The 19,277-nt window shown below is 43.8% G+C and overlaps 1 protein-coding gene across 1 annotated transcript in view; it reads right to left on the bottom strand.

Moving 5' to 3' along the window:
• Window positions 1-1,548: 1,548 nt before the first annotated feature.
• The window catches only part of LOC132712346 (alpha-2-macroglobulin-like), a 73,657-nt gene continuing 55,928 nt past the window's right edge, over window positions 1,549-19,277 (bottom strand). The window contains exons 27-36 of the mRNA XM_060693456.2: window positions 18,742-18,816; window positions 16,417-16,582; window positions 14,395-14,621; window positions 10,170-10,382; window positions 5,697-5,824; window positions 5,321-5,411; window positions 4,253-4,321; window positions 3,037-3,139; window positions 2,393-2,434; window positions 1,549-1,810 (exon numbers count right to left, since the gene is read on the bottom strand). Coding sequence (XP_060549439.2) covers window positions 1,782-1,810; window positions 2,393-2,434; window positions 3,037-3,139; window positions 4,253-4,321; window positions 5,321-5,411; window positions 5,697-5,824; window positions 10,170-10,382; window positions 14,395-14,621; window positions 16,417-16,582; window positions 18,742-18,816 — 1,143 coding nt within the window. The 3' untranslated portion in view covers window positions 1,549-1,781. The remainder of the gene's footprint in view (window positions 1,811-2,392; window positions 2,435-3,036; window positions 3,140-4,252; window positions 4,322-5,320; window positions 5,412-5,696; window positions 5,825-10,169; window positions 10,383-14,394; window positions 14,622-16,416; window positions 16,583-18,741; window positions 18,817-19,277) is intronic.

The raw sequence follows: 19,277 nt of genomic DNA, 5'->3' as shown, positions 1-19,277 counted from the left end.
TGCTCTTGGCTCTCACGCTCCTCTTCTTGATATCTGGAGCCTACATTCCATCTCCCCCTTCCTTCCCCCCTGGTTCATTGGCAAGCCAAGAAGCAATAATGGTTGCAACAGCAAAAGCGTGCTTCGAATCTTGACACCAACCCTTACAGTGGTATCTATTACTGGGGGGAACGGGGGAAGCCAGTAACAAAGTGCACTGCACTGTCCTAATGCCTATCCTGTAAATTAGAGTCATGTGTCAGAGAAAGAAACTTAGGAAGGACCCACCTTGATGGATCAAATGGTTAAAAAGTGACGACAGGAGATTTATACCTTAAGAATTGCCAGGTTTCATTTATTTATTTTTTTAATTTGATTTTATATGCCGCCCTTCTCCGGAGACTCAGGGCGTCTTACAATGCGTTAAGCAATAGCCTTCATACTTTTGTATATTTATACAAAATCAGCTTATTGCCCCCACAATCTGGGTCCTCAATTTACCTACCTTAGAAAGGATGGAAGGCTGAGTCAACCTTGAGCCTGGCAAGATTCGAACTTACAGTAATTGCAGGCAGCTGATGTTAATAACAGTGCTTTAGTCTGCTGCGCCACCAGGGCTATATTATTAATATAGCCTTACAATAAAGTCAAATAACAGACTCATAGCAGATGCTATCATCTTTCTCCTCAGACCTGCTCTTCTTTGGGTTAAGCATGTCAGAATAACAAAAGAACAGAGTTGGAAGGGACCTTGTAGGTCATCTAGACCAACTCCCTGCTCAAGGAGACCCTATACCATTTCTGACAAGTGGCTGGTCAGTCTCTTTTTGAAAGCCTCCAGTGATGAAGCACCCACAACTTCTGAAGGCAAGCTGTTCCACTGGTTGATTGTTCTCACTGTCAGATAATTTCTGTACTTTGGAAAATGGGTTTACCCCCTCCTCTCTGTGACAACACCTCAAATACTGGAACACTGCTATCATGTCAACCCGGTCCTTCTCTTCACTAGACTAGCCATCCCCAATTCCTGCAACCATTCTTTGTATGTTTTAGCCTCCAGACCCCTAATCACCTTGGCTGCTCTTCTCTGCACTCTTTCTAGAGTCTCAACATCCTTTTTATAGAGTTGTGACCAAAACTGAATGCAGTATTCTAGGTGAGATGTAGCTCATCTAGTTGTATTGCCTGTCCAGTTTAATTGGATGGGTTGACACTTCTTGTTCCTTAAATTATGGACAACATTTTTTTACTATCATATACACAGCAAAAAATTGCAGCATACTAAGTGGAAAAAAAGCTGCCCAGCATTTGTAAGATATAGAAGTATTTGAGATACCCAGTTGAACATAAAACTACATTTTTATTTATACCTAAGAAAATATCTCCCTGTGCCCCACCCTACCCCACCCCAAAATTAAAAAGACAAAGTGTTCAGCACTAGAGCATGCCATTTGGATTGCTGCCAGGACTGGTGGAAACACACACTTGATTCTCATTTGGGAAATAATGAATAGATTCATTATTTCTCATAGCTCAGCTATGAGAAAAAAAATAAAGGCACTACCTTGATCCTGAAAACAATTGTTTATTTATTTATTCCATTCATTCAGTTTCTATAGCCATCCATTTCAGTCAATGATTCTGGGTGGCTTACAGTTCAAAAAAATGTGTTAAAATCAAAATATTAAAACATTTTAGTATTGCGCATTTAATGTTTGCATATAAAATCCTGTTCTTCCCTAGTTTCCAGGAGATTCATTCTTTCTGATCATGTCCTATTCCAGAAAACATGGCCTGTATCCTTATGCTTTATAGACTTCCTTGATATCATCTGTCATGGAAGAAAAGTTAGAAAGAAAGTAAGAAAGGTTGGTAAAAAACGAAGTTTGGGCATGAGGCAGAACGTCCAAATGAAATAACTCCCTCCTCATTTTGTCCACACACAAACCAAATGGACAAATTGTTATCCTGAAAGAAGCCAGAGAAGTAACTATAGGTGGTCCGCGACATACGACCACAATTGAGCCCAAAGTTTCTGTTGTTAAGTGAGTTTTACGACCTTTCTTGCCAACAGTTGTTACGTAAATCACTGCAGTTTTTAAGCTACTAAAGTGTACCTGTGTATCTGCAGTTGTTAAGCTTGTAAAGTGAATCTGGCTTCCCCAGTGATTTTGCTCATCAGAAATCGCAAAAGGTGATCAGGTGACCCCAGGACACTGCAACCGTCATAAATATGAGCCAGTTGCCAAGTGTCCATGGTCATAAGGGTGAAAACGATTGTAAGTCTCTGTTTTCCATGCAGTTGTAACTTTGAACAGTCACCAAACGAATGGTTTTGGACTCAATTATGGTCATAAATTGAGGAGTACATGTACCTAAAACACATTTGAGCCAATGGCAACTCATGCTTTACCTGAACTGCAGGGGGCAGTGTACTCAGCTGTTGCAAATTCATCTGGAACACAAAAAAAGAAAGTTTGTTAGGGCTGAGGTCTCTCCTAGACTTTGATCTCCATCATATGGTTCATGATACGGACTTTGCTCCAGGAGTACAAAGGGGTTGTCCTCTAATTTTACATGCAGTTTCAAATGTTGTGTAAGAGGTAATTTTATCTGTCTTGTTAAAAATCCTGAACTCCCCCCAAAAATCTGATGGATTTTTCCCACCAAGCACTGCTTTAAGTCAACAGTTCCCAACCTTTGCAGTGGGGGAGAGGGGAACTGGGCCACGTAAGCAGTGGTGTGGCATGCACATGCACACACGTAGCTCAACTGTGCCAGTCCGCCAGTCATGCAGGTTGAGTGCACGCATGTCAACCTGCTGCTCACACAACCACAGTTCTGAATAGGCCATGGCCTGGTACTGGGCCACGGCCAGGTGGGTGGGGAACCCTGCTGTAAGGGCCAAACATATGTCTACTTTCGGCAAAGCTGAAAGCCGTTAATTTTGCTCCTTTTGAGCCCTAAATCTCCCAATGCAAAAGGAAGAAAAAATGCCAAGCAACCGCACGTTGAAAAATAATTAATTAAACAAGCTGATTGGAACTACCTTCTTACCAGTTTCATAGTAATCATAGATTTTCACCAAGGCAGGCTGCAGGCCCTGGACGGGTGTCTCCTGCTCCACTGTAAAGGAGAAAGTCTGGATTGTGTTGCGTACCTGCAGAGAAAAGTTGACTATGAGATTACAAACAAGACGGAGAGCTTCTGCAGGCAACACATTGTAGAGCCCTTTTTGTTCTCTGAGCTTGGTTGTTTCCGTTATACCCAGGGGTGGGTTCTACTTACCTTTACTACCGGTTCACAATGGGAGTGCGCATGTGGCGCGCGCACTTCTGCGCGTGCACAGATCATCCATGATGATGTCTGGGTCAGTGGAGCCTCCCACCGGTTTTACTATCGGTTCACAAGAAAGGGCTGAACTGGGGGCAACCCACCACTGGTTATACCTGACTCAGTATCATCTTCAGTGCTAGTGATATGGAATTTGTTTATACCCAGTAGCTTGCCCTGCCTGTGTTGGAGGGGAGGGTTCTCCTTGATAGTTTTTTACTTGATTGCTTTCTGCTTGATTGTTTGTCTGGAATTAGTCTCTGCTTATCTAGGTGTAGGCTACTGGAGAGTATGTCTTCTGATCATTTTGTTTCCTTCTTAGCTTTTTATTGTCTTTTCTGAATGGTGTGTAAATGTGTTTGATTTCTGTGTCTGTTGAAGGCTGATTTGTCTGAATGCTAAACTTCCAGGAATCCCGTAGTGCTTTTGGATTTAGCTTGGTCTGAGCTACATATGGTAGCTTGTCATGAGCTACATACATCTTTAGAACCTTGAACTACATATATTCCCTTTTATTGGAGAGAGATGAGAGAGATGCCGTTTGTTCACATAAAACAAGGTTTGTCAAGCTTACTGGCTGAGAAATTCTGGGGTTTGAAGTCCATATATCTTGAAGTCACCAAAGTTGACAAACACTGACAGGAAAATATACCTGCCCCAGAGTGTACGTCTTTGTGTAGAGAGAAGCTGTCATTGACCAGAAGTAGAGGAGTGGCACATTGTGTCAACCACTTGGGGAAAAAAAACAGCCCATAATAAGCTTGTGACTCCTTGCTTCCAAGAAAGATAAGGACAAGGAGAAAGGAAGGGGTCCTGCCCTGGATTTTTTTAATTTTTTTAATTTTTTTTCTATAATGTTTTAACCTACAATTGTTGCAATGGATTTTATCCCCTTGAGTGAATGATCTTGTCCCCTATTTGGGCTCCGCTCCTTACTCACCTCATCCAAATATAGCAGGACATGATTGATGTTCACTTCAGTCCTCTTGATCTGACCTTTCTTTTCCAGCTTCAGGGGTGAAAACATTTGAAAAATGGAAAGAGCTTTAGTAACATTCATAGTCATACTGTTGAACTAGGTGGCCATAGAAACAGAGTTAGAAGTGATCTTGTAAGTCACCAAGTTAACCTCCCACTCAGTAAAGAATCCACCACGAAGTTATGGCTAACTTTGGATTGTATGGAAAGCTGCAATATTTCATGTCATGAGAAAGAAAGGCAACTGCTATTTTCATTGGAAAAAATATCAATAGTCAACAAATCTGTTTTAGCATTCTTAATTCCCATTTCCTATTACAGGTAGTTCTCAATTTACAACCAGTTACTTAGCAACCATTCAAGGTTATGACAGACTTCCCCATGGTCACTCCACCTGGTTGCCTTCCTCCTATTGTCATGTGATCACATTTTAGGTGCTTGTCAACCACCTGCCTTTCTGCCTCTTTGAAGCATCCCACAGTCATGTGACCACGATTTATAATGGTTTTTACCAGAAACCAGCATTTACTTCCAATTTCCACCAAAAAAAACCCAAATTGCAGACAATAATGCACTGAATGCTCATCAGAAAAAAGGTTGTTAAAAGATACATATTCATACATATATACCCACATATATGTAAAAGGGGAGAATTTACTGCTTTTTCTTTCCTTTTTTTTCAGTGCCCAAGTAGGGTAGATCCTACATGTTAAATGTTAAATTTATTTGATCACTTTTTTCTCCTTTTTTTATACACTATTCTGTTATTAGTGTTTAATGTGTGCTTTTGTTTTGTTTGCTTTTCTGTTTTGTATTTTATCTTTTTATGATAAAACAATAAATAATATATATATATAAAAGAAAGAAAAATGGTTGTAAAATTAGGCACAGTCAAATGTTGACCCGTTTAGTGATCAGCACAACTTGCGACCATAATTCCAAGGTTGATCACAGTCATAAGTCGAGAATTACCTGCATCAAGAACTACAGCACTGAAAGTTTAGTGGAAAAGGGAACCTGGAAAAAATACCTTTTTTACACTGGATCTCACTGGGATGTATCCGGACAGCATCTTAATGTGGACAATTGCCATATTGGAAACCAGACGTTGGCCAGTGTAACTGAGAAACCAAGAAAGGAGAGAAAACATGTGACTCTTTTTAGAGCAAGAAATAGACAGGTTGAGGCGAAATGCTGCATGCGGGTTCATAAAAGCTTGGTTGTGCCCTCAGGGTCTCCATCCAGTGTTGCCATTAAATGGAACTTCTGGAATGTGGAACTATGGCCTTTCGGAAAGCTGGGGAGGTGAGTAGCAGCCTTTGGACCCTCGGACATGGTCCTGGAGGAGAAGGGTCTGTATCTGTTCAAGGAAACAAGGCTCAGCACCGATCCAAGAAAGAGATTACCTGACATTCATGGCAATGTCAAAAGTGACGTGAGTTTTATTTCCTATGCAAGTCTCCGGAACGGTGTGCACATCCAGCCTAAATGGTGCCTCTTCTTGCCTCAGAGGGACATTGTATTTCAAGGTGGTCTGGAATGGAAAGGCCATCATTTGGGGATGTTCAACACTTCAGTGACAGAAGAATTTAGAGGTTTAAAACAAGTGGGATACATAAAAGAGCAACAAACAGTTGGGGGAAAAGTCATGGAACTTTGTTGTGGTACATGGTAACTGCAGCAAGATTATTGTATGCGCAAAGATGGAAAGATTCAGCATCCCCCATAATAGAGAAATGGTTGGTGAAGAGGATGGAATTCACTGAGATGGCCAAATTGACTTATCTGATCAGAGAAAAGACAAATACCTATGTTTATTGCTGACTGGAAACCCCTTATGGACTTTTTATTTATTTTATTATTTATTTGTAAAGGTAAAGATAAAGGTTTCCCCTTTCCAGTTGTGTTCAACTCTAGGGTGTGGTGCTCATCTCAGTTTCTTAGCCAAGGGTATCAGCATTGTCCAAAGACATTTCCATGGTCATGTGGCCAGCATGATTATACCCCAAAACACATAGAACACTTCCCACTGAAATGGTACCTATTTATCTACTTGCATTTGCATACTTTCGAACTGCTAGGTGGGCAGGAACTGAGGCAAGAACGGGAAATCATCCCGTCATGCAACACTCAGTTCTTGAACCTGGGCTGTCAGCTTTTGAGCTGACAAGCTCAACATCTTTAACCACTGAGCCATCGTGTCCCTTTAATTGTATCCCACACTTTATTATTTTACAAATGAAATAGAAAATTGAACATAATCTATGGTTTTGATGATTAGACATGATAGATTATAAAAAGAAGAGAGTTTTGTTGTAACCCTGGAGTAAGAGGTGTATTTATGGTTTTACTTATAACTGCTGTAAAGTTCAAAAGCTACTTCTATTTTTCTTTTACTTCCGTATTTCTTACAGTTTTAGCTTTCTCTTTGATTTCTTTTCTTATTTTTCTTACTTTGTATTAGATTGTATAAATTATGTATTTTAAAAAATATTTCTGTAGCTCCCCATTTTACACTCTACCCAGCCCCCAACCAACAATTAAAACATCAATAATAAAACAATAAAATACATATACCATTAAAACCATAAACATTACAAATCTAGCACCAAAGCTAAATTTCCAGTCAATCATTAATCCTTTTGTCCACATCATCCTATCCCAATATCCGGGGGGGGGGGGGAAGCCAGGTCTTCAGTACTTTTCAGAAGGCTAGTAGTGCTCCTGGTTCCTGTAGTCTGCAATTTTTCTCTGGAAATCCATTTCCACACCATGATTAGAATAGAATAGAATAACAGAGTTGGAAGGAGGAGCCTGGATAGCTCAGCAGACTAATGCATTGTAATTAACATCCAGCTGTCTGCAATTACTGTAAGTTCGAATCTCACCAGGCTCAAGGATGACTCAGCCTTCCATCCTTACCTTCTAAGGTAGGTAAATTGAGGACCCAGTTTGTGGGGGCAATAAGCTGACTTTGTATAAATATACAAAAGTATGAAGGCTATTGCTTAACGCATTGTAAGCCGCCCTGAGTCTCCAGAGAAGGGCAGCATATAAATCAAATTAAAAATAAAAATAAAAAAATTAAAAAGGGACCTTGGAGGTCTTCTAGTCCAACCTCCTGCCCAAGCAGGAAACCCTACACCATTTCAGACAAATGGTTATCCAACATCTTCTTAAAAATGTCCAGTGTTGGCGCATTTACAACTTCTGCAGGCAAGTTGTTTCACTTATTAATTGTTCTAACCGTCAGGAAATTTCTCCTTAGTTCTAAATTGCTTCTCTCCTTGATTAGTTTCCACCCATTGCTTCTTGTTCTACCCTCAGGTGTTTTGAAGAATAGTTTGACTCCCTCTTCTTTGTGGCAGCCCCTGAGATATTGGAACACTGCTAACATGTCTCCCTTAGTTCTTCTCTTCATTAAACTAGACATACCCAGTTCCTGCAACCGTTCTTCATGTTTTAGCCTCCAGTCCCCTCATCATCTTTGTTGCTCTTCTCTGCACTCTTTCTAGAGTCTCAACATGTTTTTTTACATCGTGGTGACCAAAACTGAATTCAATATTCCAAGTGCGGCCTTACCAAGGCATTATAAAGTGGTATTAACACTTCCTGTGATCTTGATTCTATCCCTCTGTTTATGCAGCCCAGAACTGTGTTGGCTTTTTTGGCAGCTGCAGCACACTGCTGGCTCATATCTAAATGGTTGTCCACTAGGACTCCAAGATCCCTCTCACTGTGACTACTATTGAGCGAGGTATCACATATACGGTACCTGTGCATTTTGTTTTTCTTCCCTAAATGTAGAACCTCGCTTTTTTCACTGTTGAATTTCATTTTGTTAGATAGCGCCCGATGTTCAAGTCTGTCAAGATCCTTCTGTATCTATTCTGGAGTGTTGGCTATTCCTGCCAGCTTGGTGTCATCTGCAAATTTGATGAGTTCCCCATCTATTCCCTCGTCCAAGTCATTGATGAAGATGTTGAAGAGCACTGGGCCTAAAACAGAGCCCTGGTGTACTCCACTGCATACTTCCTTCCATGTAGATGCAGTTCCATTGAGGACTACACGTTGAGTGCGGTTGGTCAGCCAGTTACGAATCCATCTGGTGGTGATGCTGTCTAACCCACATTTTTCTATTTTATCTAGTAGTAGGTTATGGTCTACTTTATCAAATGCTTTACTGAAGTATATTATATCGACAGCGTTCCTCTGGTCCACTAATTTTGTCACTTTATCAAAGAATGCAATAAGATTAGTCTGGCATGATCTATTTTTGACAAACCCATGTTGGCGTTTGGTTATTACTTGGTTTGCTTCTAGGTGTTTGGTGATTCGTTGTTTGATTATCTTTTCCAGAATCTTCCCTGGTATTGAGGTCAGGCTAGGGGTGAAATGCTCCCGGTTTGGACCAGATCGCCCAATCCGGTAGCGATGGAGGCGGGTGGTTTGGAGAACCAGTAGCAAAAATCCCTGCCCCCCCCAATGCCCAGTTGAGACGCGGGATCATCAGAGGCATTTTTTTTATTTTTAAAAGCATTTTTTCGCCAACCTCTTCGGCCAAAAAAATGTTTTTAAAAGTTTTTTTTTAAAAAAAGCCTCTGATGATCGCGCATCTCAGCTGGGATCGTCAGAGGCTTTTAAAAGGAAAAAAGCCTCTGCCGATCAGGCAACTCAGCCGGGATTGTCAGAGGCTTTTAAAAGCATTTTTTTACAACATCTTCGCTGAAGAGGTTGTAGAAAAAATGGTTTTAAAAGTTAAAAAAAAAAGTTGGCCACACCCACCCAGTCACATTACACCCTCCCACCAAGCCACACCCACAGAACCGGTGGTAACAAATTTTAGATTTCACCACTGGGTCAGGTTGATAGGTCTGTAGTTTCCTGGATCTATTTTTTTTTCCTTTTTTGAAGATGGGAATTATATCAGCTCTTTTCCAATCCTCTGGCAGTTCCCCTGTGCTCCAGGATCTTTGAAAGATATAGTTCAGTGGTTCTGAGATCTCGTCTGCCAGTTCCTTCAGAACCTTGGGGGGGTAATCCATCTGGTCCTGGTGATTTGAACTTGTCTAGGGTAGACAGGTGTTCACTTACCATTTTCTTCCCTATTTTAACTTGTGTTCCTAATCTGTTTTTTGTGGTGCTGCTTTTGATAGGTTGGATTGTTTTCCTTTTGTGTAAAGACAGATGCAAAAAATGAGTTAAGTAGTTCTGCTTGTCACCTTCTTGCCACTTTCTCCCAGCAATGGGCCAATTGTTTCCTTGACTTTTTTCTTGTTTTTAATATGTTGGAAGAAGCTTTTTTTGTTAAAGCCTTTGTTCAGGCTCGGGCTATTTGCTGATATTCTGCCTTAGTTATTTGCCCCTCTTTCCACTTTTTATGATTGTTTTTATGATTGACCATGATTGTTGGTCTGATGTTAATCTATGCTTTGGGTGCTCGTTGCTTTTTGTTCCCTTTCTGGGAACAAAATTAAATTGCACATGACAAACCATTCCCTCAAGACCAGGTGATGGTCATTAACCTGCATGGCTTCTAAAGCAGGATTGGATGCATTCACAGAAGACAGCTCTCTCACGGCTCCATGTTATATCTGAAATGGGAACAGCAGGCCCCCAAGTGCCAAGTTGTGGGAGAATTATAATTTCTGTCTCTTGCTTGTCGTGGCTGGCCACCGTGAGAAGCAAAATGCTGGCTTAAATGGCCTAATCTGGCCTGGCTGTTCTTCTGTTCTCAAAGATGTTCCCCATCCCTTACTTAACTTGCTCAGTTTTTTCATGCTTTTTTTCTCAACTTGCATTCCCATAAGTGCATTGGAAACCCAAAATAGATCATTGCTAGGCATCAACACTGGTCTCTTCTCTCACCAAGCACTCACCTGCATAAAGATGCAACCAGTCACCTCAGCCTTGTAGTTCCCGGGAACTTGGGGCAGATCCTGGCACTGCAGCAGCAGAGAGTTGCCGCTGTCCACTTGGAATTCTGCCAGGACAGCATTTCCTGAACTCAAGGCCACTCTGGCATCGATGCCATCCTTGGAATAAGTAACTGTCTTGTATTGGGAGAGGGCCTGGAGAGCCACCACAGTATCCTGCAAGAGAAAGCAATGGAATGGGATGGGAATGGGAATCGAATCTAATCTAATCTAATCTGGAAGGGACCTTGGAAGTCTTCTAGTCCAGCCCCTGCTCAAGCAGGAGAACCGATATCATTTCAGACAAGTGACTGTTCAGCCTCTTCTTAAAAACCTCCAGTGATGGAGTGCCCACGATTTCTGAAGGCAAGCTGTTCCACTGGTTAATTGCCCTCACTGTTAGGAAGTTATCTCTCTTGAATGACACACCTCAGCTGGAAATCCTGGAAACTGAGATTCAGCACATCTGGAGGCCATACCAAGGCATATCAAATCACATCAATACAGTGGGTGGGAGGGGTAGATATGGCAGGAGCAGGGGGCCATATCGTGTTAGGGGAGTGCGCACTCGCTGTGTACGAGCAGTGGCGTGCTCCAGCCCCCAAGGCTCTACTCATTCCCCAGGTTGCACAGACCCTCAGGACCCAGGCCTTCAGCTGATGTTGTGCAATGCCAGGCCCGTAGTAAATAAAGCCCCCCTCATTTGTTCAGGAGGGGGGAGCGGACCTGGCAGGTATTATGGAGACCTGGTTGGGCAAGGAGGGGGGGGTTCCCCTCGTTGAAATGTGCCCACCAGGTTTCCACGCATTCCATCAGCTGAGATCACAGGGGAAGGGCAGGGGGTAGCGGTTATCATTAAAGAAGGTCTGAGACCGAGGGAGGCCACTGTTCCTCAGACGGCTGGTTGTGAATCCCTCCTTGTGAAATGGGGTCATGGGGTTCAGATAGATCTGCTGATCACATACCTGGCTCCCTGCCATGTGGCAGTAGCCCTGCCTGAGCTACTCAACGTCATCGCCGCAGTGGCAGTTGATACCTCTAGACTTATGGTCATGGGGGATTTCAACCTGCCGTCCATGGGTGAGGCGTCTGAGGTGGCTCGGGAGTTCATTTATTTATTTATTTATTATTCGAATTTCTATACCGCCCTTCTCCTTTCGGACTCAGGGCGGTGAACAGCCAAAATAAAAACATTTATACACAAATACGATTAAAAATAGATTTAAAATAATTAAATTTGGCCCATAGTTTAAAATTTATCAATTTAAAATCCATATCAAAATTTAAAACCAACCATAAAATCATAAAATCAAGAGAGACCGGCTAACTGAAAGAGATGAGTTTTTAGGGCCCGACGAAAGGTCCGGAGGTCGGAGATCACTCGTATCTCTGGGGGTAGATTGTTCCAAAGGGTAGGTGCCACCACAGAGAAGGCTCTCCTCCTGGGGGTCGCCAGCCGGCATTGTCTAGCCGACGGCACCCTGAGGAGGCCCTCTCTGTGGGAGCGAACTGGCCGGTGGGAGGCTATTGGTGGTAGTAGGCGGTCCCGTAGATAACCAGGTCCTAAGCCATGGCTTCCATGACAGCTATGGACCTGACCCAGCTAATTCATGGCCCTACCCACACGGGGGGAAACACGCTGGACCTGGTTTTTGTCTCTGGACAGTGGTTGAGTGATCTTGAGATAGGGGATATAGTTAATGAGCCCTTGTCATCGTCAGATCACTCTCTCCTTCTCCTCGATCTTCGAACCACTGCACCCTGCCACAGGGAGGCGGAGCCGGTAAGATGGTTCCGCCCCAGGCGCCTGATGGAGCCTGATAGGTTCCAGTTGGAGCTTGGGCCATTTCCTGAGGCTCTGGCACACACCTCAACTGGAGACCTAGTGGCCGCCTGGGATAGGGCAGCCGCTGGACCTCTGAATCAGGTCGTGCCTTTGCGGCCTCTGACCCGGCGCTGATCTCACTTGGCTCCTTAGTTTACTGAGGAGCTGAGGGAGTTGAAGCGCCGAAAAAGACTCCTAGAGAGTAGTTGGAGGGCCAGTCTTTCTGAATCCGACCGGACACTGGTAAGATCTCATATTAGGAATTACCTAGTGGCGATAAAAGCAGCAAAATGTACTTATTTTGCTGCTCTTATTGCATCATCAGATAACCGCCCGGCCTCCCTGTTTAGGGTGACCTGCTCCACTAGGAAGCGCGGGAGGACCCCTTGGAGGGTAGAGCCGAGGATTTTGTTCAGTATCTGTATGACAAAATCACTCAGATTTGGGAAGATCTGGACTCCAACTGGGTAGTTTCAGGGGGAGGGACTGAGTCTTGTCTTGAGAATGTTATCTGGGATGAGTTTGATCCTGTGACTCCTGAGGATGTGGACAGGATTCTGGGCAGACTGAATGTGACCACATGTTTGTTGGACCTGTGTCCCTCCTGGTTAGTGCTGGCTTCCCGGGAGGTGACGCGAGGCTGGCTCCAGGGGAATATAAATGCTTCGTTGGGTGAGGGTGACTTCCCCGCCGCCTTGAAAGAGGCGGTGGTGAGGCCTCTCCTCAAGAAGCCTTCCCTGGACCCGGCACTGTTGGCTAATTGTCCAGTCTCCAACCTTCACTTTGCGGCGAAGGTTGTCGAGAGTGTGGTTGCACAACAGCTCCCCGAGCACCTGGATGAAACGATGTATCTGGATCCGTTCCAGTCGGGCTTCAGGCTTGGGTACAGCACGGAAACGGCATTGGTCGCATTGGTAGATGATCTCTGGAGGGCTCGGGACAGGGGTTGCTCCTCTGTCCTGGTCTTATTAGATCTCTCAGCGGCTTTTGATACCATCGACCATGGTATCATGCTGCACCGGTTGAAAGAGTTAGGGGTGGGGGGCACTGTGTTGCAGTGGTTCTCCTCCTTTCTCTCTGACCGGTTGCAGTCTGTGTTGGCAGGGGGGCAGAGGTCAACCCTGAGGCCCCTCATATGTGGGGTGCCACAAGGGTCGGTCCTCTCGCCCCTCTTGTTCAACATTTATGTAAAGCCACTGGGCGAGATCATCCGTGGTTTCGGGGTGAAGTACCACCAGTACGCTGATGACACTCAGCTTACATCTCCACCCCAGGCCACCCAGCGATGCCCTTGAAATGATGGCCCAGTGCCTGGAGACCGTGCGCATCTGGATGGGGAGGAATAGGCTCAGGCTCAACCCATCCAAGACTGAGTGGCTGTGGTTTCTGACGTCCCGATATAGTCAGTTGGCATCATCACTGACTATTGGGGGCGAATCGCTGGCCCCCACGGAGAGGGCTCGCAACTTGGGTGTCCTCCTGGATTCACGGCTGTCTTTAGAAGAGCATTTGACAGCCATGACCAGGAGGATTTTTCATCAGGTTCGCCTGATTCGCCAGTTGCGTACCTTTCTGGATCAGGACTCCTTATGCACGGTCACTCATGCCCTCGTCACCTCCCGCCTGGACTATTGCAATGCTGTCTACATGGGGCTCCCCTTGAGGAGCACCCAGAGGCTCCAACTGGCGCAGAGTGCGGCCGCGCGGGTGGTTATGGGAGCGACATGGCGCTCCCATGTAACACCTCTCCTGCGCCTGCTGCACTGGCTCCCGGTGGTCTTCCGGGTGCGCTTCAAGGTTTTGGTTACCACCTTTAGAGCGCTCCATGGCTTAGGACCTGGTTATCTACGGGACCGCCTACTACCACCAATAGCCTCCCACCGGCCGGTACGCTCTCACATAGAGGGGCTCCTCCGGGTGCTGTCGGCCAAACAATGTCGACTGGCGGCCCCTAGGGGGAGAGCCTTCTCTGTGGGGGCACCTACTATCTGGAACGAGCTCCCCCCGGAGATACGGAGGATCCCGAATCTGCACACCTTCCGCTGCGCTCTCAAGACCTTTTTATTCCACCAGGCTGGCCTGACCTAATCTTTTCCCCTTTTCCCTTTTAAATATGTAAATTTTAATTTGTTTTTAAATTATTGGGGTGTTTTAAATTTGTCTTGGGCCAAATTGTTTAATTCGGCTTTATTCTGTTTTTAAATTTTGTATTTATGTATTTTATCTTGTGGCTGTTCACTGCCCTGAGTCCATCGGGAGTAGGGCGATATATAAATCAAATAAACAAACAAATAAACAAACATCAGATTCATTTCCAGTTGCTCCTTTCTACATCCTCTGAGTATTTGTGAGGAGCGAACATACCTGTGTAGAGGAGTATCCTCCATTGGAATTCTGTTGTTTGATCAACCATCTGACAATGGCAGTTGTTGTCGTTAATTCTTCCTTGGACAGAGATGGTTTTTTGGTCAGGAAAGCAAGGAGCACGTAGGAGGTTATCTCTATTTCAGCAGAGGGAGCACGCACAGAGAGTGGAAAATCAGACCTCTGCTCTGGCTTCCAGGACCTCTCCCAGTGGATGGAGCCATCCTCTTCAAAGAGAGAAATTAACTTTGGGTTATACACACAGTCTAAGCACCATCAGAGATATATCAAGTTTCGACTGGTATCTGTACAAAAACATTTGGTCTCCCTGGTATCAAGCCCTATGCAACTGGGCAACAGGAGAAGCACATTCCAGGTGGACTTCAGTGTACAACCAGTTACTTAACAATTGTTCAAAGTTGTGACGGATATCCACAGAGCTACTTATGACCTGTTTTTAGAGTTACAATAGTCAACTTACGACCACAATTGAGCCCAAAATTTATGTCGCTGTGAGAAATTCAGTTTTGCCCCATTTTACGAATTTCCTTGCCACAGTTGTTAAGTGTATCACTGCAGCTGTTACATTAGTAACACGGTTGTTAAGTGAATCTGGTTTCCCTATTGACTTTGCTGGTCAGAAAGTCGCAAAAGGGGATCCCATGACCCCGGGACACTGCAACCATCATAAATGTGAGTCAGCTGACAGGCATCCAAATGTAAATCACGTGCCCACAGGGATGCTGCAATGGTCATAAGTGTGAAAAATGGCCATAAGTCACTCTTTCCAGTGCTGTTGTAACTTCCAATGGTTACTGGAGGCTAAAACATATGAGGAATAGTTGCTGGAATTGGGTATGTTCAGTTTAATGAAAAGAAGGACTAGAGGAGACATGATAGCAGTGTTCCAATATCTCAGGGACTGCCCCAAAGAAGAGGGAGTCAAGCTATTCTCCAAAGCACCCGAGGGCAGGACAAGAAGCAATGGGTGGAAACTAATCAAGGAGAGAAGCAACCTAGAACTAAGGAGAAATTTCCTAACCTTGAGAACAATTAATCAGTGGAACAACTTGCCTCCAGAAGTTGTGGCTGCCCCAACATTGGAGGTTTTTAAGAAGAGATTGGACAACCATTTGTCTGAAATGGGGTAGGGTTTCCTGCTTCAGCAGGAGGTTGGACTAGAAGACCCTTCCAACTCTGTAATTCTATTCTAGATTTCATTCTAGATACTAAGCAAACTATTGTAAGGCGAAGGCTACCTGTACCTACTCACACCTCCGTGGTCACGTGATCACGTTTTTGGTGCTTGGCAACCGACTCACCGTTATGACTGTTTGCAGCATCCTGCAGTCATGTGAGAGCATGATTCATGATGGCTTTTGCCAGTTACTAGCATTTTTACTTCCAGTTGCTAGCAAAAAATTAGAAAATGGATTCCCTTACTAACCGCCATGTTTACTTAACGACTGTCATAACAAAATGATCATAACTTTGAATCCAGTCACCTGATGCCTCAACGCATGACTGCAATGACTTATAATCATGACTCTGGGTTCAATTACACTCATATGATGGCTACCTATAGACAGATTTCAATGATCCTCAAGGCAATAAGCCACCCCATAACCATGATGATAGAGGGTTATAAGATGCTGAGTGTTAATACAACGCTAATGTGAGAGAGAGATTCATTCCATGATAGCCAGAAGGCATATCTTCTCCGGCTCATCTGCCCACTTATTTCCTTCCAGTGGTCATTAATAAATTATTCATGGAATCAGTGTATGCTTCCATCCTCATATAATGAGATGGGCAGCAATTATATTTAATAAATAAATAAAATATAATTATACAATGAATTATATAATTCATAAAATATGAAAAAAAAACTTGAGGTTATAGGCTTGACTGGGGGGAGGGGTTCCAATGAACATTATTCTTCGCACGCCAATAAAGTTTGCTGCACATTTCCAATTTCTTTGGTGGGTACCTAATTTTCATAACAAAGAGCTCGTTTCTCACCATCCTTCACAGCTACTTTTAGAAGAGAGTCCAACATTTCTTGCCTCTTCTCCTCTTTCCCCGCCAAAGCAAAAGCGTACGCCAACAGAGCCCGGAGATAAATGCGGATCTCTTTTGCTTCAGTTGCCTTCTCCAAGCAAACTAAAGCATTTTGCACCACAGAATCCTGCAGAGAAAAAGACGTTTAATAAAAGTCAATATAACATTATACAAAGCATATTCATCTCCACCCTATATTACCAGTGTCGTGGTCATTTGTAATAAAGCATAAGCAAAAATTAATCATTAATCACGGAAATGAGATGTTTGAGGAAAGCTACTGGAGTGATCAGAAGGGATAAAATAAAAAGACGAGATCGTAAGAGAAAGAAATGTAATAGATCCAATGTTAAACTATATGCAAAAATAGCAAGTTAAGTGGTAATTTAGAGAGAATGTCTTGAGATTCTGTCTATACCATAGAAGCATATACAAAAAGAGAAGGCCAAAGAACACAAGGCAGACCCAGAAGAAGATGAGAGACAACATCAAAGCCACACAACAACAGCATCAAATAACAGTGATTGAGGCCACCAAAGATGCAAGAAACAGAACTTTGTATCTCCTTCGACACTTGAAATAGAGGGGGAGGAGATGGAGATGGAGGAAGGTTCCTGAAGAGGAGATTGTGAAGAAACTCAGGATCTCAGCAAAGCCCTGTGATGAAATTGGCTTTATTATTCATTTAAGTTGTTAAATTAAACAGTCTTCACAACAATACACCAACAGCAAGCTGATGGTCTAACTGATGCAAGCCAATTTTCTTCCTCCAAGGAAAAGAAAGAATTCTAGAAGCTCAGGATGAATGAAGAGCACAGAAATGTCAGCCCTTGAGCTGCTCATCTTGATATTTCTGCCGCCTGAGCCACTACCAGCTACTTGCTCTTCCTACATGCTCCTGTGTTTTTGGAACAAGGCTTAGCAATTCCTCACTAGCTGAGGTACAAGATGGGAAAACTGGTGGGTCAAGCATGAGAGGAGGAGGAGCAGGGCAAATCAAGATTGAAAATGGCGCCTCTGTTATTTGTAAAAAGAAACCCCTTCTTTCCAGTTCGCACAAAAGCCCTTAGAAAGTCAAAAAGGCTTCACTCTAATGTGCTGAAAGACAACATGGTCCTAAAGTGAAAGCTGTTGATGTTTTCATAATCCTTTCTCTCTCCTTTCAATAAATCTTGCTAAAGAACACTGAACATCTTGCTTGGAGGAATTACTTTGGTGCAGTCAATTGCCAAGAGTCAGAGCTGGCCATTAGAAGCCGAATCTGAAGAAACAAGTTAGGGCAGAATTGATTTTTTTTATTATTTGATTTATATGCCGCCCTTCTCCGGAGACTCAGGGCGGCTTACAATGTGCTCAGCAATAGCCTTCATCCTTTTGTATATTTATACAAAGTCAGCTTATTGCCCCCACAACTGGGTCCTCAATTTACCTACCTTAGAAAGGATGGAAGGCTGAGTCAACCTTGAGCCTTGGCGAGATTCGAACCTGCAGTAATTGCAGGCAGCTGGTCTTAATAACCAGCTTAATAACAGGGTGCCTTAGACCACTGTACTACCAAGGCTCTTATTGATTGAATTATTATTAGCGCATGGCATTGTTACAGTAGCCAGGAGACCACAATATTATTGCAGAGTAGTAGTTTGGCTTGCCAAGGTACCAGCCCTGTTATAGGACACATTTCTGTGCTTCCCAAGGTGCGCCACAGGAGGGTAAGCTGGCTTCACACCAAAGAAAAAGATGAGCGTTCTTCCTGCAGCGTCACCCAAGGCCCCCTCCCTTCCCAGAGCTGCCTCATAAATAGGCACCACAACCGAAAAGGTTCAAAGCCAAATCTGATTGCCTGCACAGAGCACCAGTTCATCTCCTCACCAAGTAGTACCTATCAATTTAGTTGCATAAACATGCTTTTGAATTGTTAGGTGGACAGAAGCTAAGGCAAGTGACAGGAACTCATCCTGCCACATAGGCTTCAGCTCAAATCACCGGAACTGAGACCCTCTCTGACATTGAGCCACCATGCCTCGTAATTGATTGGAGAGAGAAAAGGACAGAATTGATTGGAGAAGGGGAGGAATAAGGAAGAAGTAATTTGGCTTATTCAGCTTATATAATTACATTTTGGTTTCACCAGACTATGACATGGCTTTGCATGTGCCATGAAGCTGGTCAGGTGTGGTCTATTTCATTAGCCTAAATGATTGTGAACTCCATGACCAAGTGGGAACTTGAACATGGTTTTCCTCACTGCTAGTTTACTGCAATCATGGTTGCACTTGGCACACTTACAGTGGGAGGTAGCGGCACTTCCAGCAAAGCAATGGTGATGTAAGTTGAAAGAGTGATCTGGTCATCAACTCCCCCCTGCAGGAGAGAGACAGATATCAGCTGCACCTATTATACAAAGAACTTCCACCAACTTCTATCATCCCTCCAATTTTTCCAAATCTATGTTATATTGCCCTCCCAAGAAATCATGGAATCTTGGGAACTGAGCAATACAATGGTGCTTCTTCAGGAGGCAACTGAACTTTCTTGTCTTTTCTTTTGAAGACGTTTTGCTTCTCATCCAAGAAGCTTCTTCGGCTCTGATTGGATGGTGGGGAATGGAAGGATTTATATTCCTTGCAGACAGCTGGACATTTGAATTCCTTTAGTGAGTTATCAAGGCCACTAGGAGATTCATCTGTGTCCTCAGGGTCACCTGAGTAGTGTAAAGGAGTGTGGAGTTTTCTTGGCTGCAGGATGTTTTCTGCCCTGTGTCCCTTCCCTGGTGAAGATAGTGCAGGCTGTTGAGGATGAGTCTGCTGTCTGCATCTCAAACT

The sequence above is a fragment of the Pantherophis guttatus genome, chromosome 2 (genome assembly GCF_059756535.1).
Source record: "Pantherophis guttatus breed Tessera chromosome 2, ASM5975653v1, whole genome shotgun sequence".
NCBI classification, from domain to species: domain Eukaryota; kingdom Metazoa; phylum Chordata; class Lepidosauria; order Squamata; family Colubridae; genus Pantherophis; species Pantherophis guttatus.
This window is presented reverse-complemented; position numbering and strand designations above follow the sequence as displayed.